Source organism: Lissotriton vulgaris, chromosome 2_1 (genome assembly GCF_964263255.1).
Source record: "Lissotriton vulgaris chromosome 2_1, aLisVul1.2, whole genome shotgun sequence".
In the NCBI taxonomy this organism is placed as follows: Eukaryota; Metazoa; Chordata; class Amphibia; order Caudata; family Salamandridae; genus Lissotriton; species Lissotriton vulgaris.
Genome location: NC_141687.1, coordinates 1023623480 through 1023648530, shown reverse-complemented (window position 1 = coordinate 1023648530; position 25051 = coordinate 1023623480). Strand labels below are relative to the sequence as shown.

Below are 25051 nucleotides of genomic sequence, written 5' to 3'. Positions count from 1 at the left end.
ACTGGTGTATCATGACCATTAAAGGTACAGGCTCTTGTGTTATTGTTTCTCTTGGTCACATTCCAGATCTCTACTTAACAACAGCTGAAAACCAACCTCTGAATCTTCGATAATGAAGGACTACACAAAGTATATTAAACTTGCTGCTGTACTTCTAATTCCCTTAAGGAAATTCACTATATTTTCTTTACTTTCTATCTCGTGTGTTTTAATAACATCTAATCAGCATTGTTTTGATACTTATAAATTGTGTGGGCTGGTGAGCGAGTAGGCCTTTGAGCACTGGCAGACAATATTTTTTGTCGACTTTCATGGGTCCTTGCCTCAAAAAGTAGATCCTTCTATATGATTTATGTGTTGTCAATAATGGCGATTGTCTTCTTCATAGAGGCCTCCTGTCTGAATACACATTTGTGTAAATGTCACTGGTGGTGCAATTATTCGTTGGCAAACGTTTAACTAATACGATCTATGGTGCCAAATGCGCATTAGCATCACGTCCCCACACAATCTTTAATTTGAGCAATTCTCTTATGCCGCTATAATTTTCCTGGCGTTTGAAAACATTCAACACTTATCAATTTAAAATCATGGCCTGCAACTTGCCTTTTATGCACACTTAGTGCTATTAGGTTTGTAGATATTCCAGCTGTCCCTTCTTTGAAATCCTTAAATTGGTTTCTAGAATTCTCTTTATGATTTAATAACTAGTACTTTAAAATTTTGCCTCAATTCCCAGATACGTAATGAGACTGAAATAGCTAAATTGCAATTACTAAGCGTGTGTAGGTGACAGTTAGGGATGCAATATGCCTAATTATGTTCTCTTAACTTATCTCACTTAGATCAATTCTCGAACACCTATTTAAGACTCGGGCCTTTGCAGTTACAGGCCCATTTCATTAAAAGCAGTTTAGTTTCAAGTATGCCTGCTGCCTCCTCTTTGTAATGTTCATAAAGGGTGCATTGTGTTCATTAGCTCCTTTCGGGAACGTGAGAAAGATGCAAATGCTTCAGTATATTTCAGCTGTGCATTGAGTATATTTTCAAAGACTTCCCATCATTGTTGCCCATTGCAGCCAAAAACACCGGCTAATTTCTCGCCACACACCTCCATATTTCCAGAAAGCTACTTTCCTCAGAATTCGGGCATCAGATAAAATGTTATATAAATTATTTAACATGCTTTTACGTACATATAAAGATCGTTTTCACCACTTACAATTCAGCTTTATTTCAGCAGTGGCTTTTGAAACCTGGATTTTACATCAACATTCCTCATGAGAGCATTTAGGGATAAAGTGCTGTACAAATGCTTTACATAATTAAGAGCTGTTGCCCTCTGTTCAGGCAGTTAACATTAAATAACATACTCTGGCAAGGGTGCTCACTACTAGTAATAGTCTGCCATGCAACTAGTGGGTTCAGACAAACTCAAAGCGCCTGATGAGAGAAACAGGCATTTAATAGCTGTAAAGGCCCGACTATAGGAGGGCAGTAATATCACGAGCACCCCCCCTCACTTCTCTCGTTCACCCCCGGCAGACAATCACACCCACTGTCCGTGTGTCTCGTGGTTGCTTCACACTCATTGGAAGAAGAATGCAAGTAAAAAGCACTAATTAATGTCAGCACGAAAATGATTTGAATTGGATGAACTAAAGTCCTCATTCTATACAGCGTGTTAGTATTAAAAAGATAAGATTCCTAAATTAAGTCTATTTAATAATTGTTTCCTTGCCATTAAATACCCATAAACGTTCTGGTGAAATATTTGCTGGTATTTTAATGTGTATAACATGCAGATACCATGTAACTTGAGGATGTCTTTTAAGTGAGGATTTTCACGTCAATGTGCCAATTGCAAGACCCATTGGAATTTAAACATCTCCCGAAGGCAATGGCTCATAGATTTCTACTTCAGTATTCACGCTAAAATGTATAAGATGCTTGCCTAGCCCTTAAAATGTTCAGGTTACTGCTTTGTTGATGCACAATCACCCTCAAAGGTAACACCCACAACTGTGCCTTTTGTTCTCTTTCTCTGTTGTCGTAATGTATTCTTGATTCTTTAAGTTATCAACCTGCTTGTTTCTTTTCTTTTATGGACGGTCCTCCTTCCCTTTCTTCCTTTCGATGTGGCTTCAACATTTTCTCTGATGCAGAGAGCCTCTCCTGCTTGTGAACCCAAGGCCGAAAAAAATAATTTGAAGATGGCAACTATGTGCTTGGGCACTGTGTGTTTAAGCTCAACCTCAAAGGGAGGTCACCTGGACCTTGCCATTGGCCAATGTCCCAAAGAAAAACACCCTTATATACAGTTTCCATACCCAACCACCAGATGGAGAAATAATGCACATCATGGGATTGTAAAGGAGATTCAAACTGCAAAATAGTAATTTCCCTTTAGATCCTACACGAACCTATTAACTCATTAGCACATTTATATTGGTACCAGGGATGTATAGAGAGGTGAAGCAAAAATCGACTTCTGTTTTAGTGCAAACTGGAAACTTGAGATACTATATTGTAATATTAAGTCTAATGGTCGCATGTACCTCTGCGGAACTCTTTGGGTTATTTCTGCATATATCCGTTTCTTTGCGCAAGGTTGTTAGTTAATAAAACAGCCACACAAGGAATACTCTCAAGACAGGTCTCTTTTTCTCAAACGATTAATGGATTTGTTGAATCGTTAACAACCTAGCTTCACTCTGCATCCACTTCTGTAAAGTGAATTTGTGAAACCGGTCTGCACCCACATTTACACACACACCGGTTCTGAGCGTCACCCGACTCACATCTTTGTGTGGGGAGTCATCATAGGACGCAGAACAGCACTATCACTTTACTGACATGCATGAAGTAAAGGCAGAGAGAAATCTCAAAAGTAGTAGATTGCGATATCTTTCTCACTTGTTTTGTAGACATCCACATAATCTAAATTTAAGCATCCACAGAACACTTTTTTCACATTATTCCCATTCAGTAAATGTTTTGTAATCTACCACCAACACTGCCCAATGGGTAACAATAATCAACATTTCCCTAGATTAGTCTCCCGCCACATATAGTTCTTCAGGAACATTATATGACATGAACTGTATGCAAATACCGAGGACAATGCAATGTTAATAAAGGAGCAGATAATCTGAAGGGACATTTGCACCCAGTGACACCATAGATTTGCACATTTTTGCGGCATATTAAGTGTGCCATTTCGCCAGCTTTGTTAACGCCTGCCATTTTCTGAGCTTGGGTTTGTTGCCAGCAGCACAGCCTTGGAGGAATCTTCTTTAACTGCTAGCTAGCCACGTACCACCGACAGATTTCAGGTCTGGATCGACAGTGCAGCACTCTATATCCTGTATTGATAACAGTTCTAGCAAGAGGATTACTTTTCTCTCACCTCATGTTATTGGCTGTTTGGTGTAACATTCCATCCCCTCTGGAGTGCTTGCATTGCCATGAGGCGGGAAAGTTGTACATCCCAAAAGTACATTAAATCAGCAAGCAAGAAATGTCTTATCACATTGGAGGATTGAACAAATACACTCAAACCAGGGCTACTCATTTTGCCAATGCTTGGTTATTGTTGAAATTTCCGTATAGCTTGGAAATACAAAGCATTAAGCTCGTCTTTCCTATCCAGAATACTTCTCTCTGCCACCTTCATATCAGAACCTAATGAAAGATTGCTTTTCGACTATTATTCTCACTCGGTTCCCTTTTATGATGCGTTTATTGAATAAGCACAGGAAGCTTTCTGCAATATTACACCCAACATCTATTTAGAAATCTTCTAATACTTACAAAAAGCTTTTATAACATCATAGCCTTTCACCAATGAACAGAAAGCACAACTAAAACGGTTTCTTATTTTTAGACAAGCGACTGGGATTCTACACACGACAACCATTTTACAACCAGCGATTGATGGAGTGAGAATTATCGTAAAACAACAAATAAACCTTTATGCCGTTGCAAGCAAATTAAGGTCAACAAATTAAAATTCACGCTAACTGCAATATGTGCAAAGATGTGGATTAAGTACAAAATTGCCTCCGGGTGTTTTACACCTTAAACCTATCATAAAAAATGCACAAACGGAAAATGTACGAGTACACGCATGCGCGGACCTGTCCCCACAGTATCTTTTCAAACACATATCCCTCACCATCCTCCTCTGTAAAGCTGCTGCAGCTGGTTAAATATATGCCCTCGGTTAGACGATGCTCCTGTCAGTCCAAAAGCAATTTAATTGTCTCGGGTCTAGTTCGCGCTATATAAAACTCTTTTTAAAAAAATTGTTCCGCGGCGGCTGCTCGGAATTGGTATTAACAAATACTGACAATGCTAGTAGGTCTGACCCATGTTCATAGTAAGCACTTGTGCTTCAGCATTCATGTTCGGTTAAGGGTAAGTAGAGTGAGCAGTGCTGTAGAATGTTTTTATAGGCCTTTGGGATGACAGTGCATTATGGAAGGAGGGCCTATTAAGAGCAGTGCATGGAGTGGAGTGTTTGTAGTGCAATGCGGGGGTGGCAGAAATGATGGTGCTGTGCAGAAATGATGGTGCTGTGCAGCAAGTAGTGCTGTAAATCTTACCTATTCCCATGTATCGTTGATTTTCGTATTATAGTTTATCATGCTTCGGAGATCTGTAGGATTTTTGATTTTTAGGCTTTTCTATGTGCATTCATTTTTATAATACACTGGGACCTTGAAATGTCCTGTATGTTAGTATGTAAGTCCTTACTATAAAGTGATTAGGGACAAGCCCTGTTTGAGACACCTGGGAATACCCCACATACCTGATTTTTCTATGTAAGCATTTTGCATGGTGATACCTTACAATATGTGCATTGAGAAAAGAGAGGTGACCAATGGAGATTGTGCCGAAGCAGATGCGCTTACTTCGATCACACACATTATCCCTCAATCAGATTATGGAAAATTGGAATGGGGTGGCAAAAATCATCCCAGGGGCTAAACTGTAAACTGTTGAAACCAATTTGCCCAGGGTAGATTTTACACACTGGTATCCATAACCTTAGCGCTTTAGGCTTGAATTAATGTATAGGCAGTGATATTGCACATCGCAGTGGATGCTAATAGCCCTTCTTTGTAGCAACCCCTTGCTATGTATATCTCGGTTTACAGGTATGCACAAGCAGTGATATAAAAGGCCACTGCATTCCGGCAAGGGATATTTCTCAGATATGCAGAATATTCTTACAACTGCAACAGGCCACTATAAACTGCAATTTAATTGGTAAAGAATAATGATGACGCACCGTCATTAATAAAAGTGAAACGACCTGCCGCTACACATAGGAGCCTCCACCTGTCTTCTTGAATTCCGCAAGAAGCTGAAGACCTGGCTTTTCGAGTAGTCCCACTAGGCCCTAGGTGTGGCTAGAGTGACACATGCTCAGCGCCAGGATACCCGCCTGTGTGATTTGTAGTGTGCTCTACACATCTACATAACATTAACATAAGCAAAAACGATTTTTTTGGTTTGCAGTGACAATAATATATAACTACACATTTATAGGTCTTTCATATCAGTAGACACGAGCAAATGTAACGGCTTCTTACCTTTGCCATTTGCGCTTGTACCCCAGTTGATTTCAAAGCAGACACTGCTTTTTGAGCAGCTGCAGGGCTGTCAAAATCTACAAAACCATAACCTGTAAAACAGACAATAAAATATGTCAGGGTAATCAAGTCACACAAAAAGAAAAGAAAACCAGAACCACAAGCCTTGCAATCACACAATCTGCTGAGTGTACAGCAGCACCCTTTTAAGGACAGAGATAGGAATGTTAATACAAAAATAATATATATGACTACCTTTGTCCGAGACACATGAAAACGTTATTCTTAAATTACATTTTTTAAACTAGCGAAAAATTACATGTATAGCAGAACGCCACAATATCTCGCAGACTTCACACAATGATTTATCAAAAGAGAAATAAATTAAAAATACACGTAAAATCTAACAAATCGAACATTACTATTAAAAGAAAAAACAAACAATAAAAAAGTCATGGCGATTGTTTAATTGCTCTTTTTATAAAATTATGTTCTTTGCCCCACTAACTGTACGCTGTGATGGTTTGCCCACTTCTGGCCTGGGAGATTTTCTACACAGTAAATCAATTGATTACCTCTTAAAGCTGTAGGCATGACTGCTTGAATGTATTAAATAGACTTAATTTTGACGATTGCTTTAAGTTTATGAAATATTGTTGGGTTCTGCAATATGTTGAGGTAATGTATTTGACTTGCAATATGAGTAATTTCGTTTTATGATTAACTTTGTGTGCTGGAAGGTTTTAATATAAATAAATACTGAGTTGGTAGCAGATGACAGAAATGGCTAATAACCCTATCCTTTTCAGGTCTATGAATTTGAAATGGATATATGAAGCGCTGTATGACAGACTATATTAACGTGCTCTATTATAAACTGTTACACAAGACTGAAAGGGATCTATGCATAAATTATATTCCACAGAACAGTACGCCAGTTTTGCAGTCACACAATTGCAATTTTTGTTTTATTTTGTACACGGACCTTGTTACTTGTGTTTTGGTTGTGTGTTTTGTGAGCTCCAGTCGATTGTGCAGCCTGGGCCCCGTTAGCTCGCACCCCCATGTCGGCCAGACTCCCCATGGACATGACAACAAGTGCTGCATGATACAATCACTGTGTACAACCACAAATTCTAGCAAAAATTTAACATGGATCACTTTAGAAAGTCTACACTGTGGAGGCTAATAGGTGTGTGATACATAGGATATTAGTAATCCTACATTGCCACTGGTTGTTCCTCGCAGCGTTTAATTCTTTAAAAGCAAATAACGATGTATGATTGTGAGACTTTTTGCTGCATGCACAATAAATAGGGATCCAGGCAAATGAACTGAACAACCACAATGTGGTAACTTTGTGTGATTTATAAACATTAAAAAAACACAGGAGATCCAGGCTGGTGTAGCTGTTGCAGGGTGTTTACAGCGAAGCCAAGGTTCTTAATGTCGAATCAACGGCCAGGGAAGCTATCTCAGCCCATTGACAAGGCTCCTTCCCCACACGTGACCGAGCATACCGCTGGCGCGCCTTAAGTACTCTCTCCCGAACAACGGGAGACTGATCTCCGTTCACTCGGAAATACACGGAACTCAGTACCTTGATGGTTCCGTTCCTTGGATCTAATAACACGCCGTTTTCTACCTGGCCGGCCCCCACTGTGGTCAGGCTGATTCCCTTGGCTATCATGGCTTGTAATATTTAGGTATTATTCTGCCCTGATGATGATCCCTCTGATTCTTTAAATGGGATCGAAACGCTGTCGACTTTTTAAAACACCATATACTGTGAAATGTGCGAACTGCTATGTTAGGCTAGTAATGGTGTTAAATGGAATTTCTGTTATTGCAATATCTACAGAAAACCACAGCTTCTGCCTAAAAACTCTGCTCTATTCTCTGACTACTTTCTTCACTATGCCAATTTGTATATGTTTGGGTACAGGTTTGTGCCCTTCTCTATGGAATTGTTGAAGGTATCCTTTTAAAACATTCTTTGTTTGAAGTAAAAATTGGACCTCTGTCCGGCTGGACAAGTCAGTACTTAATATAGCTTCCATTGTGTCTATATTTATTCTGTGCTCCTAATTCTCGTGTGCATGGGACCACTGTTGTGCTCATAAAAATATGTTGCCCGAGGTCCTGTGCTGACTCAAATGGGTGCCCTTGTTGTTTTGTATAATGAGAGACTATTTGCTGCATGCACAATAAATAGGGATCCAGGCAAATGAACTGAACAACCACAATGTGGTAACTTTGTGTGATTTATAAACATTTAAAAAAAAACACAGGAGATCCAGGCTGGTGTAGCTGTTGCAGGGTGTTTACAGCGAAGCCAAGGTTCTTAATGTCGAAGTAACACATCCTGACCGGCCGATAAAAGCGCATTGAGTAGTTTATTTCCTGGCCATCATCCATGGTACATAATAGGAGGATAAATGGTCAAGCCAAACGTTGTACCGGAACAGAAGGAACAAGTAATTGATGCTAATTGCAGTTCTTTTTTTTATTTCAGCTGGCAGCAGCGACATCCAGGAAGCGGGAGGAAAGGAACGGGGAGGATCCAGCAGTTGGCAAAGGATTTGCTCCGACTGCGATGAACTCAAAAAAATGCACCATTACCTTATATGATAATAATTAAGGCACTTTTAATGATATGTTTCCTACACCTTTTTTTAAAGAGGGTATACAAGCCCTGGTAATCCAACAGGCAACTCTATGGGAACTCTACTTTCAAAGTTACTAATAGTCGATCATAAAGCTACTGATCGTCAACTTAAAACTACTGGTCGACGATGTTAAAGCTACTGATCATATATTTTAGAGCAACTAATTGTGGATCTTAGAACCACTGATTGTCAACCTACAAGATACCGATCATCAATCTTAGTGCTACTGGTCATCGACCTAACGCTACTGATCATCAATCTTAAGGTACTGGCCGTCTATTTTAAACATTCTTATCATCTCAAAGCTATTTATTATTGACTTATAGCTACAGATCACCGACTTAATGCCTTTATTTGCTTAAAGATACTGATTGTCAATCATACACCTCTAAAATGTTAATCGTAAAAATACTAACTGTCGGTCATAAAGCTACCGCCAGCTGATCTTAATCGGCTGAACTTACTGTCCCCAGTAAAGCAGTTCCACGGCTTTAGCTTAAAATACAGACACCACCTTTTGTGGCGCTCCCTGACAAGCCCAACATTGCCCTTCCGGGTGAAGTGCCTGCAGTCAAGATCTTTAACTCCAGGTGTGTTAGTTTGCACTATCAGCCTTTCAATCTGTAGAGAGCAGTTGTTTGGCAGACCTTTCATTATACGTGGAAGTGTATACGCTTTCTGATTTTGCAGGCAGAGGCTAATATTGCCAGTGTGTCAGAGTACAAGACCCTTTTAAGGACATATGTAGAAGTCCCTCTAAAAAGTGAAAAAGCACCACCAAGCGACCTGCAAAGTCCTTCATACTGTCATGGGGCGTTCAGTACGAGATAGCACAGTGCACATCGACTGCTTTCTCTCACCACAGATGAGTCACTCCATATGCATCAACTCCACCCAACACATTATTTACTCCACCCTAACTAGAAACACATTTGGTTAGTTCCCAAACTTTGACAACATTTTCGGTTGGAGTATGTGCTAAAACTGCATTTTACTGGCCTTTCCATTATTCTGTGCGAAGATTCAGGGCATATTGTGACATTTTTCACTAGAGACACCTCACTCGTGGGCCACAGCACTACGTTGTAAACTCATCAAAATTTACTAAACGGAGACAACTGATGCACTGTGTGGACGTGTAGATGATGTTGAGAGATGAAATGTCCCACCCAGAGCACGAGCTTCTGGGCTCATCAACTTTATCCAAATGCTGCTTGATAGTAGACTGATACATGTATAGGTCAATGGGCTCCCCTTTGCAGCGGTTAATGGTTAAATTAAGATTGCTGCAGAGACTGAATCTTCAACTAAGGAAAAATAACTCCTTAGAGACACCCTAATACCCAGTCTACCCTCTTTCCGAAATAACACGTCATTTTTTTGTAGCAGCAAGTTCTAAACTTCATGCATTAGCAGCTTTTTTTCTTTTATATTTGGCATTATATCTTGTTATCTGTCCTTTGCTTGTGCGCAGGTAAAATGTGTTTATTTCATGAGCGCGTTTCGGGCGTTCAGATGGACCACAGACGTTCCATGACAGAGACTAGCAAATTCGGGACAGTGGTGGGAGAAGCATTAATGGCCCAAGCTGCTCTCGTCTGTACAGACGCGCTGCAGCTGCTACGGACAGCCTGGTACGCCCAAAGTCCCCACTGATTGTTTCCTTTAAAAAAAATGTTTTTAGTAACACTACTAAATATATTGCATTCATTAAAAAGGAAAATAAAAATCAGGAGATAATTTTTTTGATTTTTGTATTTGTTATTCAAAATATGTGAGTTTGCGGATGGTATTTAAGGGACAGATAAACATGGTGATAGTGGAGGGAGGTAGTGTTTTCTGCAAGCACACAGAAAAAGCTGCCGTACCAATTAAGCGGATTGCAAAGTAACTATCCTAGGGTGAATTAACCGGAACCTGATTTACTTGCTTTCATTCCTCGGTACTGGATCCTAATGTCAGCATCTATCCAAGGGGAAAAACGAATTTGCAGCCAGCCAGTGCGGTCTACTTACTTCATCAAAGCCAGATTTTCAGTTTTTGTATAGCACTATTTACAGACTGCATTCCAACTCAGCTGGCTACAACTAATCCCACACGGCAAAAGACCAAAAGGACAAAATACAAGGTGATGGGACAAGATAGAAGGCGAGTGGGACGAGACTAAATGCCAAAGGGACGTGGCACGGGGCCAATGAGACGAGGCACGCGATGAAATTGGAGGAGGCATGTGATGAAATGGGAGGAGGCACGCGATGAAATGGGAGGAGGCACGCGATGAAATGGGACGAGGCACGCGATGAAATGGGACGAGGCCTTCAGAAAGCAACTAAAAACTTGGATATTCGATAAGTAAAGCACACCCCTCCCCTCAAGCACCTTGAGACCCTCTGGGTGAGCAGTGCGCTATACAAATCTCTGAACTTGAACTTGACGCGGCACGCAGTGAAATGGGACGAGGCACGCAGTGAAATGGGACGAGGCACGCAGTGAAATGGGACAAGACACGGCGCCAATGGGACAAGACAGGAGGCCAAGGGGACAAGACACGAGGCCAAGGGGACAAGACACGAGGCCAAGGGGACAAGACACGAGGCCAAGGGGACAAGACACGAGGCCAAGGGGACAAGACACGCAAGACACGGGGCCAAGGGGACAAGACACAGGGCCAAGGGGACAAGACACAGGGCCAAGGGGACAAGACACAGGGCCAAGGGGACAAGACACAGGGCCAAGGGGACAAGACACAGGGCCAAGGGGACAAGACACAGGGCCAAGGGGACAAGACACAGGGCCAAGGGGACAAGACACAGGGCCAAGGGGACAAGACAGGAGGTCAAGGGGACTAGGCAGGAGGTCAAGGGGATAAGATATTAGACCAATGGAACAAGACCTGAAGCCAACAAGAGGGCAGTGGGAAACCATGGGGAATGGAACAAGACACAAGGGCACTAGGACAAGACGAATGGGACAAGACATTGCAAATGGGACAAGAAATATTCAGCACTAAATATGTCCAAATTTACTTTCCAAGAGGAGATCTGGCTCTCCCAAGTACACTTCACCCACACTGCAAGTTACTATCTTATACTTTAAAGCTCTTTATATCCAACAGGTCAGAACATATAACCATTGAAAAAATTAAATAAAACATACCTTTGCACTTATTTGTCGTTTTATCCAATATAGCTTTTGTTGAAACTATTTTGCCGTACCTATGAAAACAATGAAAAACGTTAGAATTCGGACATAAAGATTACACACATTTCAGAATGTTCCAAGTAGATGCCACAGTAACTTCATTCCACAGTATCCACATGCTCCTCGTGGGCATGCCTGGGAATGCCATGCTTTTTACAAAATACAGAAATAGTCCTAATTAGTTTCCCTTCCTCTCCACCATTCTTTTTCTTGCATAAGAAGTTCTTAGTGGGGCAAGAGCTTACACTCTATAGAGGGACTTTTTCCCATAATACAAGTAGGGTAATCTGCCCCATGCATTGTGGTGGGAGAATAATGGTGATGGTAGCAACGCCAAACGATCAAGCACTCACTTTATTCTCAGCAAAGACTACATAGATGAGATTGTAATAATAGCCCTCTACCATTCTGGATTTTTACTTCACCACTATCTCATTCTTTTTGAGCGAACTCACTCTTTCTTGGGAGAAGATGCAACCTTAGTGTTTGGCTTGTTGCTTTCACCATGGGAAAGACCTGCACCCTTGCTCAAAAGATCTGTGATTAATGTCAATTGGTGAATAGATATGACTTGGACAACTTAGGAAGTTGTAACGCATCTAGGGGACTCATTTATCCTGCTGACTGTTGCGAATGGGTAAAGCGGTGGTCCCTTGGCATTAGAAACAGAACCCATGTGTTCCACTGCTTAGAGTGAACAGCAGCCAACAAGATGGCTCTCTTCCTAAAGCAACAACACAAACATGTCCACAGCCCCAACGATTGTTGGTGGATTGAATCTCTTAAGGCAGTGGTTCTTAAACTGTGGTTCTAGGACCCTTGGGGATCTGTGAGTCCAAGTAAGGGCTCCTCGACTCATTTACATTTAAATAATATTGAAATTAATCAATTGAAATTTATAAAGGATAGACAAATAAAGAAGTAACATCGAAAATGTGAAAAATAAATTATATTAGATTGTGAATTGCACAAAATATTTCAATATTTGAGCATTTATTTGGTGTATGCTTATTTTTGTACAATCAGAGAAATTGCTTGGACGGGGGTCCTCAGCTTCTAATAAGGACTCAGTGGGGAGCCCCCAGATTCCAGCAATGATTTGAGTGGGGATCCACAGAAGTATAAAGTTAAGAACAGCTGTCTTACGATATCAAGTGGGGGCCAATCACTGGTGCTTTGAAGTGCGCACCTGTTTGGACAAGGATACAATCAAAGATAGGACGTAGGGGATCTCTAGCATCCCCCTCCCCCCCTCCTCCAAGTACTTTGCATGTAAACTCTGCTGTAGTGGCTGCAGCAAATCGCTTTTCTTTTTGACCAAGGAATTGGAGCCAGAACAACAAATTAAACCGAAATGCGTGCTGCATACTAGTGGATTCCAGGTGTTGTAGCCCTGGTAAATGCTGACTACTGGCTTTACAAAAGAATTCACCAGTATGCAATTAACAGCAAACCTGGGGAAGTTAGGCTATTGCTGCAGTACAAGGGTGGTCCAGTGGGCATTGCTGGGCCCCAGCTAATTGTATAATCTGCCTAATCATGAAATACACACCAGAGGAGGCCAAGAAGCCTCCCCTGTTTATTTAGGATTCTGACCTGTATGTTATGGAGTCTTTTAAGAACATCTGTATGACCCTGTGCGCAGACATCAAGCAAGGCTAGCATTGAGCTGCATCTCAATGTTCACCATTGCAAGAGAGGTTACCAAGCCGAATCATCTTAAATTCAGACACGCATGGGCATTGATGGGTGCATGAATCGATGGAGAAAAACATACAATGAGAACTAACATTACTACAAGAAACATTCGGTCTTCCGTGTAACAGCTATTTCTCATGCCAAGCACACTATTAGAATAGAATGCCAACCAGTAAAAAATGTGATAAGTACCATCATGGAAAGCACTTCAATTTCTGGGAGTACACAGGCGCTTGCATGGCATGATGAATCAGCGGATTGAAAGTATTGTTAAAATGCAACATGCAATGTGCAGTTGAAACTAGTTCCAGGCTTGCAAGGGGAAAGGTCTTTATGGGATGATATCCTAAAATAGAGGCATTGTATCCAAAATTATGAGCCAGGATATATAGGAACATGTTTTCATATTCACTCTTAATAAAAAAGGCTACCAGTCAACCGGCTACTAAATGTTTTAGGGAGTAGATCATGTTATTTTCTGCAATACAAGCAAAGCAACTGTTAAAAACTTCCCAGAGCCCCATTTCAAGACAAATACATTTTCAAAGCTCTTCTTACTTTAACATAAAAACTTCGCTGGCAGAAGGTTCAATGGCTAGATTAAAAAAAATTTAAAAACACAATATTCTAATTTAAAAGCACGTCTTCAGCCACCATAAAACAACGAGGAGGATGTCTGTGATGCGCCACTAGGCTGTGGTGAAATCTAGCACATGATTCATTAACGCATCAAGCGTGTGACTCGTTAACCCATTCCCACAGATGATAAAACGCTGATGCAGGCAGGCCAGCTTGCCTAATCATTTCTTGCTTGGCTCAATCCTGTGTTTTTTCACTTTTTCCATGGGAAGCAGAAGTCTCCAAAATGCATCTTAAATAACATCAGCTTTTTGCGTACTCGGGTCGTTTTCTGAAATCTAGGACAATTATCACATGCAAATATTGGACTATGGTTAATAAAAATATACGTCTCAAAAGGTATTATTTACTACTAGAGGCTTTACTGTTCTGGAAAGAATGAAAGAATACTAGCACAAGTAAAACATAATGTTTAAGCAGTCACAGCGACTGATGTTGGTTTCGATATGGTGTTGGGGTTCAAACAACAAATCTGCCCAGCACTTTCAGCGTTCCCAGATACACCATCCATATTTAGAAAATGTATCCCAATTAAAGACAAGCATTGGCAAAGCCAATAGGTCTGGTTTTTAATTGAAAGTGCTTCTCAGTTACTGGTGAGTTGGATGTTCTCAATGCTTCATTATAGGTGCCCTCTATCTCTCATTCTTGTACCCATGCATGCATTCATCCTACCACTATTTCTTACATTCATCTACTCACCCATCCAGGTAGCTTTAAAACAAAAACAGTAGCGGGACTCCATCCCGGAAAAGTATTGTGTAAAATGATTAAATGCTATACCAAGCGAATGTGGCGGACATGTCACTACAAAATTTGGCATTCATCTGGTCAGTGGATACATCCATAAACAAGATGAACTGTAGAAGCTGTGCACTCCGAAGAAAAGATCGATAAACAAGAACCCTAGTAGCAATAGCTTGGGAGCAGCCTCAGGCTCAAACGAAAAAGAGAGAAGGAAGGGGAGGGGCTATAAAAGCGAGAACATGCAAACGTCAAGTGACTTGAGGACAAACCCTGGCACTGAAGTGTATTAATTTTCAAGTGAATATGTCTACAGGCCAGCATAGGGATTTTTTTTTTTTTAATTAGGCAAGGCATCCCTGTGGAAAAGAAATCTCACAAGGTACCAGCAAAACAATTCCTACTTAAAGAAAAGTTTAGCAAATTTTTAATGAAATATTACAAAATTAAGAGCGAACAATTAAGCAATTTTGTAATGTCTTCGTTATAACCTATTGAAAACTTTTGTAATGGATTTTGATACTTTGCCACAGCAATGTATTATGATCAAGTCATTACAACGAGATATCGAGTTGAAACAAACTTGCCTATTTCATAAAATCCATAGAACTCAATCCCCGTTTTCCTCTAACTGAATGCAATACTATACAGCAGCTAACCTCACCACGTTCCTCAACTGAGCACAATTTAGTGTACCTTCTATTTACCTGTTCTGGCTCAAGCTCAATCATACACCTCAAAACTTCTTCAATGTCTTTGAAACATCCTTGACTCTCCTCAAAGGCATCCTGATACCATCACTCTAAGTAACTATTCTTTAGCCTCCAGACAACGAAGGTGTATAAATCACATATGCTTGATAACTTGGTTATTTTTCTAACTGATTTATTCAAATATTCAGGCATTTCGTAATCCCATTCGGGCCATGGGGAATTGAATCTGATGGCATGCATCGTCTTCATTGTTCGTCTCTTAAGTATTTTCTTATTTCGTTCCCACTCATGTTTTTTCCTAATTGCATATTCATTATTTCATGCATACGTCATCTGGTCTGCATCCAGGCACAGCATCACAATAATTGCTGGGAGATTGCAAAACCAGCCTGCGGAAAGGCTTGGGAAACCCTGGCTTCCCAAGTCAAAATATGCAAATGTATGCAGAGATCCATACCACTGTCAGCCATGGAGCAGAAACAATATGGCGATATGCAAATAGCCATTTCACTTGGACAATTTTAAAATCATTTTTAAATGTACGCCTGCTCTAAAATCAGCAAGTTAGTGTTACTGAACCATGACGCCACCCTTCTCATTATCAATGGTATAACACTATGGTTCCATCACAACCGGCCAGGAATTGGTGGAGGTAATTGTATTCCCCTGGAGTTAGTGAGAACAGTATACTGTTATCTCAGAGGCTGCGGATTAACCAGGCATCATAAGTGAAACCCTGAGAAATGGGGAATTACCAGGGATCTGACAAATCCCAGTCCAATTCCCTGGTTAATTCCTCATTTTGCCCCAGAGTTAAATCGGGACATTTCAGCTGCTTTTAGAAGGCAACATTTCTGGGTGTAACACACAAATCCACAGTGTTCCTATGAATTTTGCAGTTCAATGGAGCTAGTAACTCCGGTAACTGGTCCCATCGAAATTACGAGATTACTTCAAGGTGTCTTAGTGTACAATTGCACCGCTGCCATTTAACCCATGTGGGGTATCTAGCAACCAGGCTAGTAAGTGCACTGCTAACAGAAGAAAGTCACGCACAATAGCAAAAATGAAATAACTATTTCTAATTATGACCTACAGAATGCTGCGTGGTACTGTTGAAGGGAATTTTCAACATGGGTATTGTTTCTGTCTTGCATAATTAAGTGTTTAGCCTAAAAAAAAAATCACTTCTGTTTCAAAGTACAACCTTGGACACCAAAAATGCAAAGGCATGTTGGTGAATAGCTCCTTGGAAATTCCAAACGGACATTAGCGCGTATTACCAATTCATTTTGTAGAATGTTTGACGTACCTCTGGTTACAAAAAAACCGCATCCAAGGCAGAAAAACATGACATTAAAGTGAGGGCATGAAAACGCATCCAAGCATGCCATTTCACACCAGAATAACACAGGACACTATACTGTTCATATGAAAACTTCTCAGGAGAACTAAGCAGGCGACCAACTTATCAAAGTGCCCATTCCTGTTTATTGACCAAGAAGAACGCTTTCTACTTGGGGAGCAAATGCAATTTGCATTTTCATCCATGCAAAGAGTGCAATACCCAGACATGGCGAATCTTTAAATCTGGGTTGTTGGGCCTAAAAAACACACGGTGGAAAAGCATTTATTACCCACAAGTAGAAAGTATTACTTCATAAGGATTAAATCCAGTGCATCTTTGCGAGTGGGTCACACCCATGTGAAGTTTACATTATGCTGGCAAACTCTTGTGAAATGTATGTATTTTGCATTACATTAATGTTGTGAAATTTGCCACTTTGCAGGTGAGACATTTTGAACATAATTTGCCCCTGGGATACTGGTTCAAGCATAAAATGTCTCACAAGAACATCAAAACCGCAGTCGCACAAAATGTTCTCCTGAAACTAGTCCCCTGCCTGTAGCTTTTGTGACTTTGCCTAATATACTGTGAAAATTACAAGTGAGGCCATACCTTGTGGCAAATACATATAATGCACGTAACTTTGTTAAATTCTTCCAATAATTACCTTCCCTACAAAAAAGTTACAATACCACCAACCATGTCTTTCTAGGACCTTCGTTTGCACGATTGACATACACAGTGCACAATCCAGTCTTGACAGTCAGTCTGCATCTACATTTCAGGATAACAAAGCATTTACAAGAAATACAGGAAATGGGATGTGACGTATTATGCAATCGTTTGTGCTACAATGAACACCGCAAAGGAAAAAGATTACAGGTTTCTGACATCCTGTGGCAGCTAGTGGCACCAGCGAATGATCAGTCTGGGTTATTAAACTAGTTCAGACATAGGCCCTGAAATGTGTTGTACAGCAAAAGGCTGCAATGCAAAACATTAAAAAAGTAAATATTAAATGGGTTCCTGCAAGATGCACTTTTAGAATGTAATAATACACATACTCGTCAACACATCCCAGGCTCATGCACAATGGTACTATCCACAACGTACCACCTCTTCTAGCCACAACCACGCCAAGTGTATGAAGCGCTATGCAAATAATTGTTTTGGACCACACACAAAGCACTTCAGGTGTGTGAACAGTGCTATGTTGGTACCAATACACATAATGCTTTCAGTGTTGTACTAATGCATGCTAAATCATCTAACAAGCATGCGATTACACAAGGCTTGGCTTGGACCAAACAGTATTGTAGTTTGTGATTTTGAAACCATATCATAGAAACAGCTGGGCCTTCATTTTTGAAATCTAAAACACAGTCTGCATGCAAACTAACAATGGGGTCCATAATGCAATTTACTGTCCTCCGAAGCAGAGCACTCGGCATCCTGTCACTTTAGGGGATATGGCTTGCTGGATTGATTTTGCAGTGCATTTGGAGACAGGCAGTCTGTGCTGCAGACACACACTCTCAAAAATTAACAACCAGGGAGCACTGTGCTGTTCAATTTCATGTATAATTCAAGCCCTGATGAGCATCAAAATCACATTGATTAAGAACAGCAAAAATGAGTCGTTGCAAATAACTAAAACAGCAACGCAGTTCTATTATGGACTTAAATCTATTTTCCTTACACGGATGGAGCAATAGGTTTTGAGATGCATTGCTAGAGCGACAGCTCAATTTACCCGTAATGTACAACAAACAAAAGCCTGTCAGTTTTAAACACTGGCCTTTGTTTGCCTGAAACAAAATTGCCTTCTATAACCACTCTATGCAGAAAATGGTAATACTAATTTGATTGTTTTGATCTGACACGAGGGCAGTGTATTAAGTGGAAGGCACCAAGCGAACAAATACAACTCATTTTGAAAATTGGACACTCTGCAGCTGTTGTCACCTTCCTTACTTTACAGTTTCAAATGTTTTGAGGGCTGGAGGATGTGTATAAAGTAGTTGAATATGGCCGAATATACACACAATTTTTAAATTAGGTTTAGTATTATCAGATTGGACAAAATATCTTACATTTTAGCTACACATCACTCTAAACAGAGCGATACAGTTAAACAAAACATTGGTTAAGCCAACAGGCCTAACCTTTGTCTATGCTTTCTGGCTATGCTGGACAGCAGCCATAACAACATTTTAAAAAAGGCATCATGGCGTGATGCACACAACACATCATAAGTGTTGTGATGCTACTGACGCAGCATCATTCGGCAGGATGAAGTGTGCACCTGCAAGCATACATGCATCACCAACCATGTGCCATTTGATTGGCGTGGGCGCCATTTTCTTTTCTAAATATTGGACCTAAGATAATGGACGCCAATTGGATCAGCAAATAAAACAAGCATTGGCATAGCCAATAGGTCTCGCCTTTGGGGCGTTATAAGTGTCTTGACAGAGCTATAGGCTTTGTTAACGTTTTTAATATGTGTTGTATAGTATTGTGAATGTTGTGCAGCATGCTTAAAAGTTATGTTATAATTTAAAAAAAAGTGTTATAACCATTTCTGGCACCTTATATACAACCTAAAAAAAATATACAACTAAAGTATTGTAGGTTAGGTTTGTTCTATAAGCGTCGGTATGAATAATTAAGTGCCTTGGTGAGTCACGGAAACCACCAGCTTAAATTAGGCACTGTAGGTTACAAAATGAAAAAAGCATATTAAACGAGACGCACAACAGCATCGCAGTCTATAAATAAAAGCTATATCAGAAATGCGTTTTACTTGTACGTGTTATAAAAGCCAAAGAGCCTGTAAAACATTGCGCACAACAACAACATCGCAGTTTATAAATAAAAAATATAGCAGAAATGAGTTTTACTTGTGCGTTTTAATATATCTTTAAATGGTGCTTATAAAAAGCACTCCAAAACCTTTGGGTCCAGTTTGTACTGTAAGCGCTGGTGTTGACAATTAAATGCGGTGGGAGTGCAGGAAAACACCGGCTCAAATTAGCACTAGTATAAAAAAATGGAAAAAAGGAACAGATTAGGAGAAGCAAATGTCATTGGGGAAAACTATCATGTAATAGGCAAAGATGTCGACTTTAGAGCTGAGGGACAAAGTTCAAGTTTTGGCATCAGATTAACATGATCCTGGGCCAATCACTTAATTTCCATGTGTGTACCAAAAATTCTTATGCCCTTAAGTAGTATTTATAAAAAGAACAATGTTTGTTCCATAAAGTAATATGTCCTTAACCCGTTAAACGCACCGCAAATTCCGCCCCAGTGCAGACGTTCCATTGCGCGAACGTGATCGGAACGCTCAGCGGACGTGCGCAGCACTAGCGAGGTAGTGCACGCGACGTCCGCCAAACGTTCGCAGCACTAAAAGGGTTAAGTAATGCTTATAAAAAGCACTCCAAAAACGCTGGGTCCAGTTAATACTATAAGTGCCAGTGTTTATAATTAAGTGCTGTGGTGAGTTCCGGAAAGCACCAGCTCACATTAAGCACTACTATAGAAAAATTAACAGATTAGGAGAGGCAATTGCCATTAGGGAAAAGCTATAACATAGCACTGAAAGGTGCCAACTTCAGAGCTAGGGAACAAAGTTTGAGTTTTGGCATTAGCCCAACAACCTGTGATCCTGGGCAAATCACTTAGTCTCCACTTTAGTACCAGAAAATAATAGGCCCTTAAGTTATGCTCATAAAAAGAATTCCAATATTTGTAGGTCCAGTTTGCTGTACAAGTGGCAGTGTTGTTATTTAAATGCTGTGGTGATCCAGGAATCCACCGGCTCAAAATAAAAAGCACTGGCAGTTACAAAATCAAAGCACCATATTACACACTGTAAATAGTCAGAATATCAAGATCTAAAAATAATAATTATCTCAAAACCCCGAACTCTGACTTGCTCTGCCTCAGCCCGTCGGCCTTTCAGAAGCAATGTCCTGTCCTGATTTGCCTAAACCCCCCATATCCAACGACAATTTTCACTGTGGTTTCAAGATCCAGCAGGGAACCATTGAACTTCTTAAGAAATAGAAAATATGAGTGACAGGGAGAGCGAAGGGGGAGGAAAGGATGTCAGATGATGAAGACTCGAGATTTTATGAGGAAGGGAAAGGAGTAACATAAGCGGAGTAGTAATATAGGCAAGGATAGGAGAAGCTTCAGCATCATTACCGAGCATGGACAGAGGAGAGCACGACTGACCTATCACAGCCGCAGACCAGATGACGAACAGGGATCACTGGATGGTTAGTACTGCAGAGTGATTAAGGACGGAGTAAGATTGACCGCAAATGGAAGGGAGTGAGACTGACCGCTTATTACTGCTGACTGATCAAAGGAAACTGAGCACAAGTAACTGGTGAGCACTACAGATTGCATGAAGGATTAGTAAGAGAGTGTCACATCATTCATGCACGCGGCACAAGCAGCGGGAGTGACTGATCACTACTCCAGAGTGCACAAAAAACAGACTGAGCACTAGAATGCAGACTGCGAAAGTGACTGATAATTACCAATTAAGAACTGCCAAAGTAATTTCAACGGCATGCGGATCAGGGCAGCGCACACTGTACAAACCCCAAACACACTGCAGCAAGGTAGGAACAAAAGCATTTGAGACAAGCGTGGCCGCGAAAGTGGAAGCTACTGTAACATGATCCAAAACAGATGGCACCAGGCACGTCCCTGCTCGCTCCCGCAAGCTGGATGTCGTGGGGAGAAATAATTAATGGAAAAGGTGGGACATGCACCCGCCTTTGGCCAACTGAGAGCTTTTATTTATGAAAGCTACACGCAAAGGCCAATATGTGTGGAAAATCGAAACACATGCAGAGTTTTCAGAAAAGCTGGAGTGATTCCAAGAGCTTCTCTCCTAGAGCAGCGCATGCGCGATGCACTAGGCTAGCCTAAAAATTGCATATTCTTTTTTTTACGTTGAATGGACCGACAGCAAATAGCTGCAGCCCGGCCGTCCAAAAATATATAGAATGTTTTTATGATTGCAAGGGTTGGGGAGCAACAAGAGTGGGAGAGAAACAACGGAGGGAGCAACAGATGGTTAGAGCTACAGAAGGGACGGGTAAGAGAATAATTTCTAAAACTCCGGGATTTGGTGGGAAGGAAACTGCATGCTTGGAAGAGATCCTGAAAACACATTTAATCTTATGAAGTGCTCAAAAAAGTAGTTCCATAAATGTGAGCGGTGAAAGGATGCAAGTTAGCACAATCAAAAGGATGGGTAAGAGGCTATATGCCAGGAAAGTAACTATCACAAGTAGGGGAGGCAAACCATGAAAAAAGAAGCAAGCAAAGTAAGTTTAGTTTTCAGCATGGTGCCCAAAAGGTATTCATCAACAGAAAGATGAAAGCTGTTGGGTAGGCGAGACCTAAAAATGCATTTCTGAAATGGCCCTTTTGTAATGGTTATCATGGGGGCTTTCGTGATCCCTCAAACACACACTGCCCAGGCTCTAAGTAAGATTTAAGCCCTATGTTGTTTACTCTCCACTTTTAAAATCCACCTGTAAAAGGAATTGTTAAAGCTTAAAAATTGCTTTTTGGTTAAAACTGCACAATTTACAAGAGTCAAAACCTATTTTGAACTTTTTCAAAACCCGTGAGTATTAACTATTGTGAATTATAATCTCTTAAATCATTTAACAGGGTTTAACGCTAAAACTGTACTGTTATGAGCCCACAAAAATATTTACAGATGCATAAAGTGGAGAGATTAAAATTAAAACAATGCCTTATAGGCACAATTTTATTGCTAAAAAAGAGCATATATATGTCATGTATGTACATCACAGGTCCACAAACCCCACATTGGCATGATACGAAGCTCAGAATCCCACATTTCTCACGGTGAAGGGAAGGAGCAGACAATCATGTCTCACCAGTTCTCAAATCCTTTTATAGGCAACCTGAAGAGGCGCGTATCAAGTACACGCCAGTACCAATGTTACACACCAAGCCATCTTCTCAGCCTCCAGTGCTTTTAAACTGTAAAAACAAACTCCTCGTAACCTTATCCGGCTACCTTCACTAAAACCTGCCAGTGCAGCAATAAAACACATCCAAACTCGCTCACTGTGTATGTTCTCATCTCTGTATGTATATACACACACACACATATACATATATATATATATATATATATATATATATATATATATATATATATATATATATATATATATATATATATATATACCTACTGGCGCTCGCCAGTAGGTAGTTATAGTTAGGATTTTTTTCAATGTTAAATCTCAAAATTCTATTTGGAATAACTTTGGCGCCGGTTGACGAATCTGCCTGAAAATTTCCTGAAAATGGCCTCGCGGCGTTCCGGTCCTTCCCTGAAAGTTTGGGGGGGATACGTCAAGCGGGGGGCGAGATAAAAGGGGGGTCCCAAAACGCGTTTTCCCCATGTTAATTTCCATAGGGCGGTCGATTTCACTTTTAGCCCGAACGGCTGAATGGATTTCCACCAAACTTGGCAAAATTGTAGGGACTGGTAGCCCGATGTGCCTTTGCTATGTCTCAAGATATGTGCTTCAGTGGATTTTGAGAAATTAACGTTCAAAAAAATATATATATCTATAGGCGCTCTCCGGTGCGCGCACCGGTGAGCGCTCCCGGCGCGACACGCGACTTGCGCGCAGAAAGCTGATTGGCTCTCAGTTGTCTGTAAACATTCTAAACAGTCCGGAGCGGCCGCCATCTTGTCTATCGGTAAAATCTAGTCATAAGAGGTGGCAAAAACAAAGGGGGGAATTGACCATAAGGGGGTAGGGTAGACCCCCCCTGACCCCCTAGGTTTTTTTTGCATTTTTCGCGGGGGGAGCGCCTGGTACGCGCACCGGGGAGCGCACCGGGGAGCGTAAAATGAGGGAAAAAGATGACAGAGTTTTTAAAAAAGGAAGTTTTTATTTAGAAATTGGAGGTAGTTCTAAAAAGAACTTTTTTTTTTCTTCTTTTTGTTGTTTTATATTTTTTTTGTGTTTTTTGAATTTTGAACTTTTTTTGGCTTTTCAAAAGTTTTATATTTTTTTTGTATTTTTTTAGGGGGAGAAACAAAAAAAGGGAATTGAAACTGGCTCAACTGGAGCAAAAAAATAAAAAACCCCAAAAATTACTTCTTTTTGGGGCACTTGTGATTATCACCTGCAAGGACGATGAGCTTAACGCTTTTTTCACCATGGGCGATAAGCTTGCCACATGCAGAACAAGTGATTTTAAAATCAGCAAATCTTGGCTGAATGCAAGGCATCATCTCGGATGTTTCTGGTCCCGATGAAGTGGGTTGGTTTGTTTGGGAGGTGGTCCTTGACGACTGGGGGAGGTTACTGGCCAGTTCCCTCAGCACGAGAGTAGTTGTTTGGGTGCTTTCTGGTCATATGACGAATCATGGTATAGTTACCAAATGAATATTTTTTGTTTGGGTTGCCCCGTGAAAGTTCCTCATTGCAGATTAGGCAAGTTACCTTGGGCGCATTCACTTTTTTCTTGCCCTCTGGGATTGAAAAAAACTCCCATACAATGTGTGGCTTGGGTTTGTATGGGGTATTTTCTTCAGGCAGCCATCTTCTCCTCCCCTCCTCCTCTTCCTCTTCCTCATCCTCCTGTTCTTGACCACCAATATAATCTTGAGGTGGTCCTCTTGGTGGTTGTGGTGGTGGTGGTGGGGCAGATGCTCCAGCTGCTGCTGCTACTGAAGCCATTATTAATATCAAAAAGGTACAGAGATGTACAAACAGGTCTTCCTCAGTCAAAGGACAAAGTCAGAATAAGGAAAAAAGGTGGGGTCTTTCATCATTTAGAACAAAAACTGTCCTGAACCAATGAGAAGTGTTATTTTCAGGTCACAAGACCAGGGGCTTCATCATTATGAAACTAAAACTGTTATGAACCAATGAAAAGTGTTATTTTCAGGTCAAATGACCCGACGCGCTTACGCTACGCGCCCCCGGGCGCGCCCGGGGGCGCTTCGGGTCGCGTAGCGTAAGCGCGTCGGATGTTTACGTTGCGCGATCGTATTCGCTCGAGTACTTCCGGGAGCGCTTACGCCGTGCGTATCACGCGGACGCGGCTACGCGATACGTCATGATCATGTTTTCGTTCGCGATATTGGCGCTTACGGGACGCTCCTCGGAGCGCGCCCGGGGGCGCTTTATAAAAGTACGCTTTTCGGGGCGCTCCCCGGGAAGCGCACCGGGAGCGCTCCAAAGCAAAAAATAAAAAAAAATAAAAAATGGGAAAAATTGTAGGGACTGGTAGCCCTATTCTTAAGTGGTTTTTACGAAAATTAACTTTGATAAAATATATATTGTGCTACATTGGGCTATATATATATATGCCAAAATGCCAAAATGTAACCCAAATGTAGTCCAATGT

The 25051-nt window shown here is 40.9% G+C and overlaps 1 protein-coding gene across 16 annotated transcripts in view; it reads right to left on the bottom strand.

Moving 5' to 3' along the window:
• Positions 1–25051, bottom strand: part of RBMS1 (RNA binding motif single stranded interacting protein 1) — a 690694-nt gene that overhangs the window by 138778 nt on the left and 526865 nt on the right. For all 16 annotated transcript variants that reach the window (XR_015308444.1, XR_015308445.1, XM_086956624.1 and 13 more), the window contains exons 3-4: positions 11426–11484; positions 5601–5692 (exon numbers count right to left, since the gene is read on the bottom strand). Coding sequence is in view for 14 of the 16 variants with exons in the window: in XM_086956624.1 (XP_086812750.1) it covers positions 5601–5692; positions 11426–11484 (151 nt within the window). In the remaining 2 variants the exon portion in view is untranslated. The remainder of the gene's footprint in view (positions 1–5600; positions 5693–11425; positions 11485–25051) is intronic.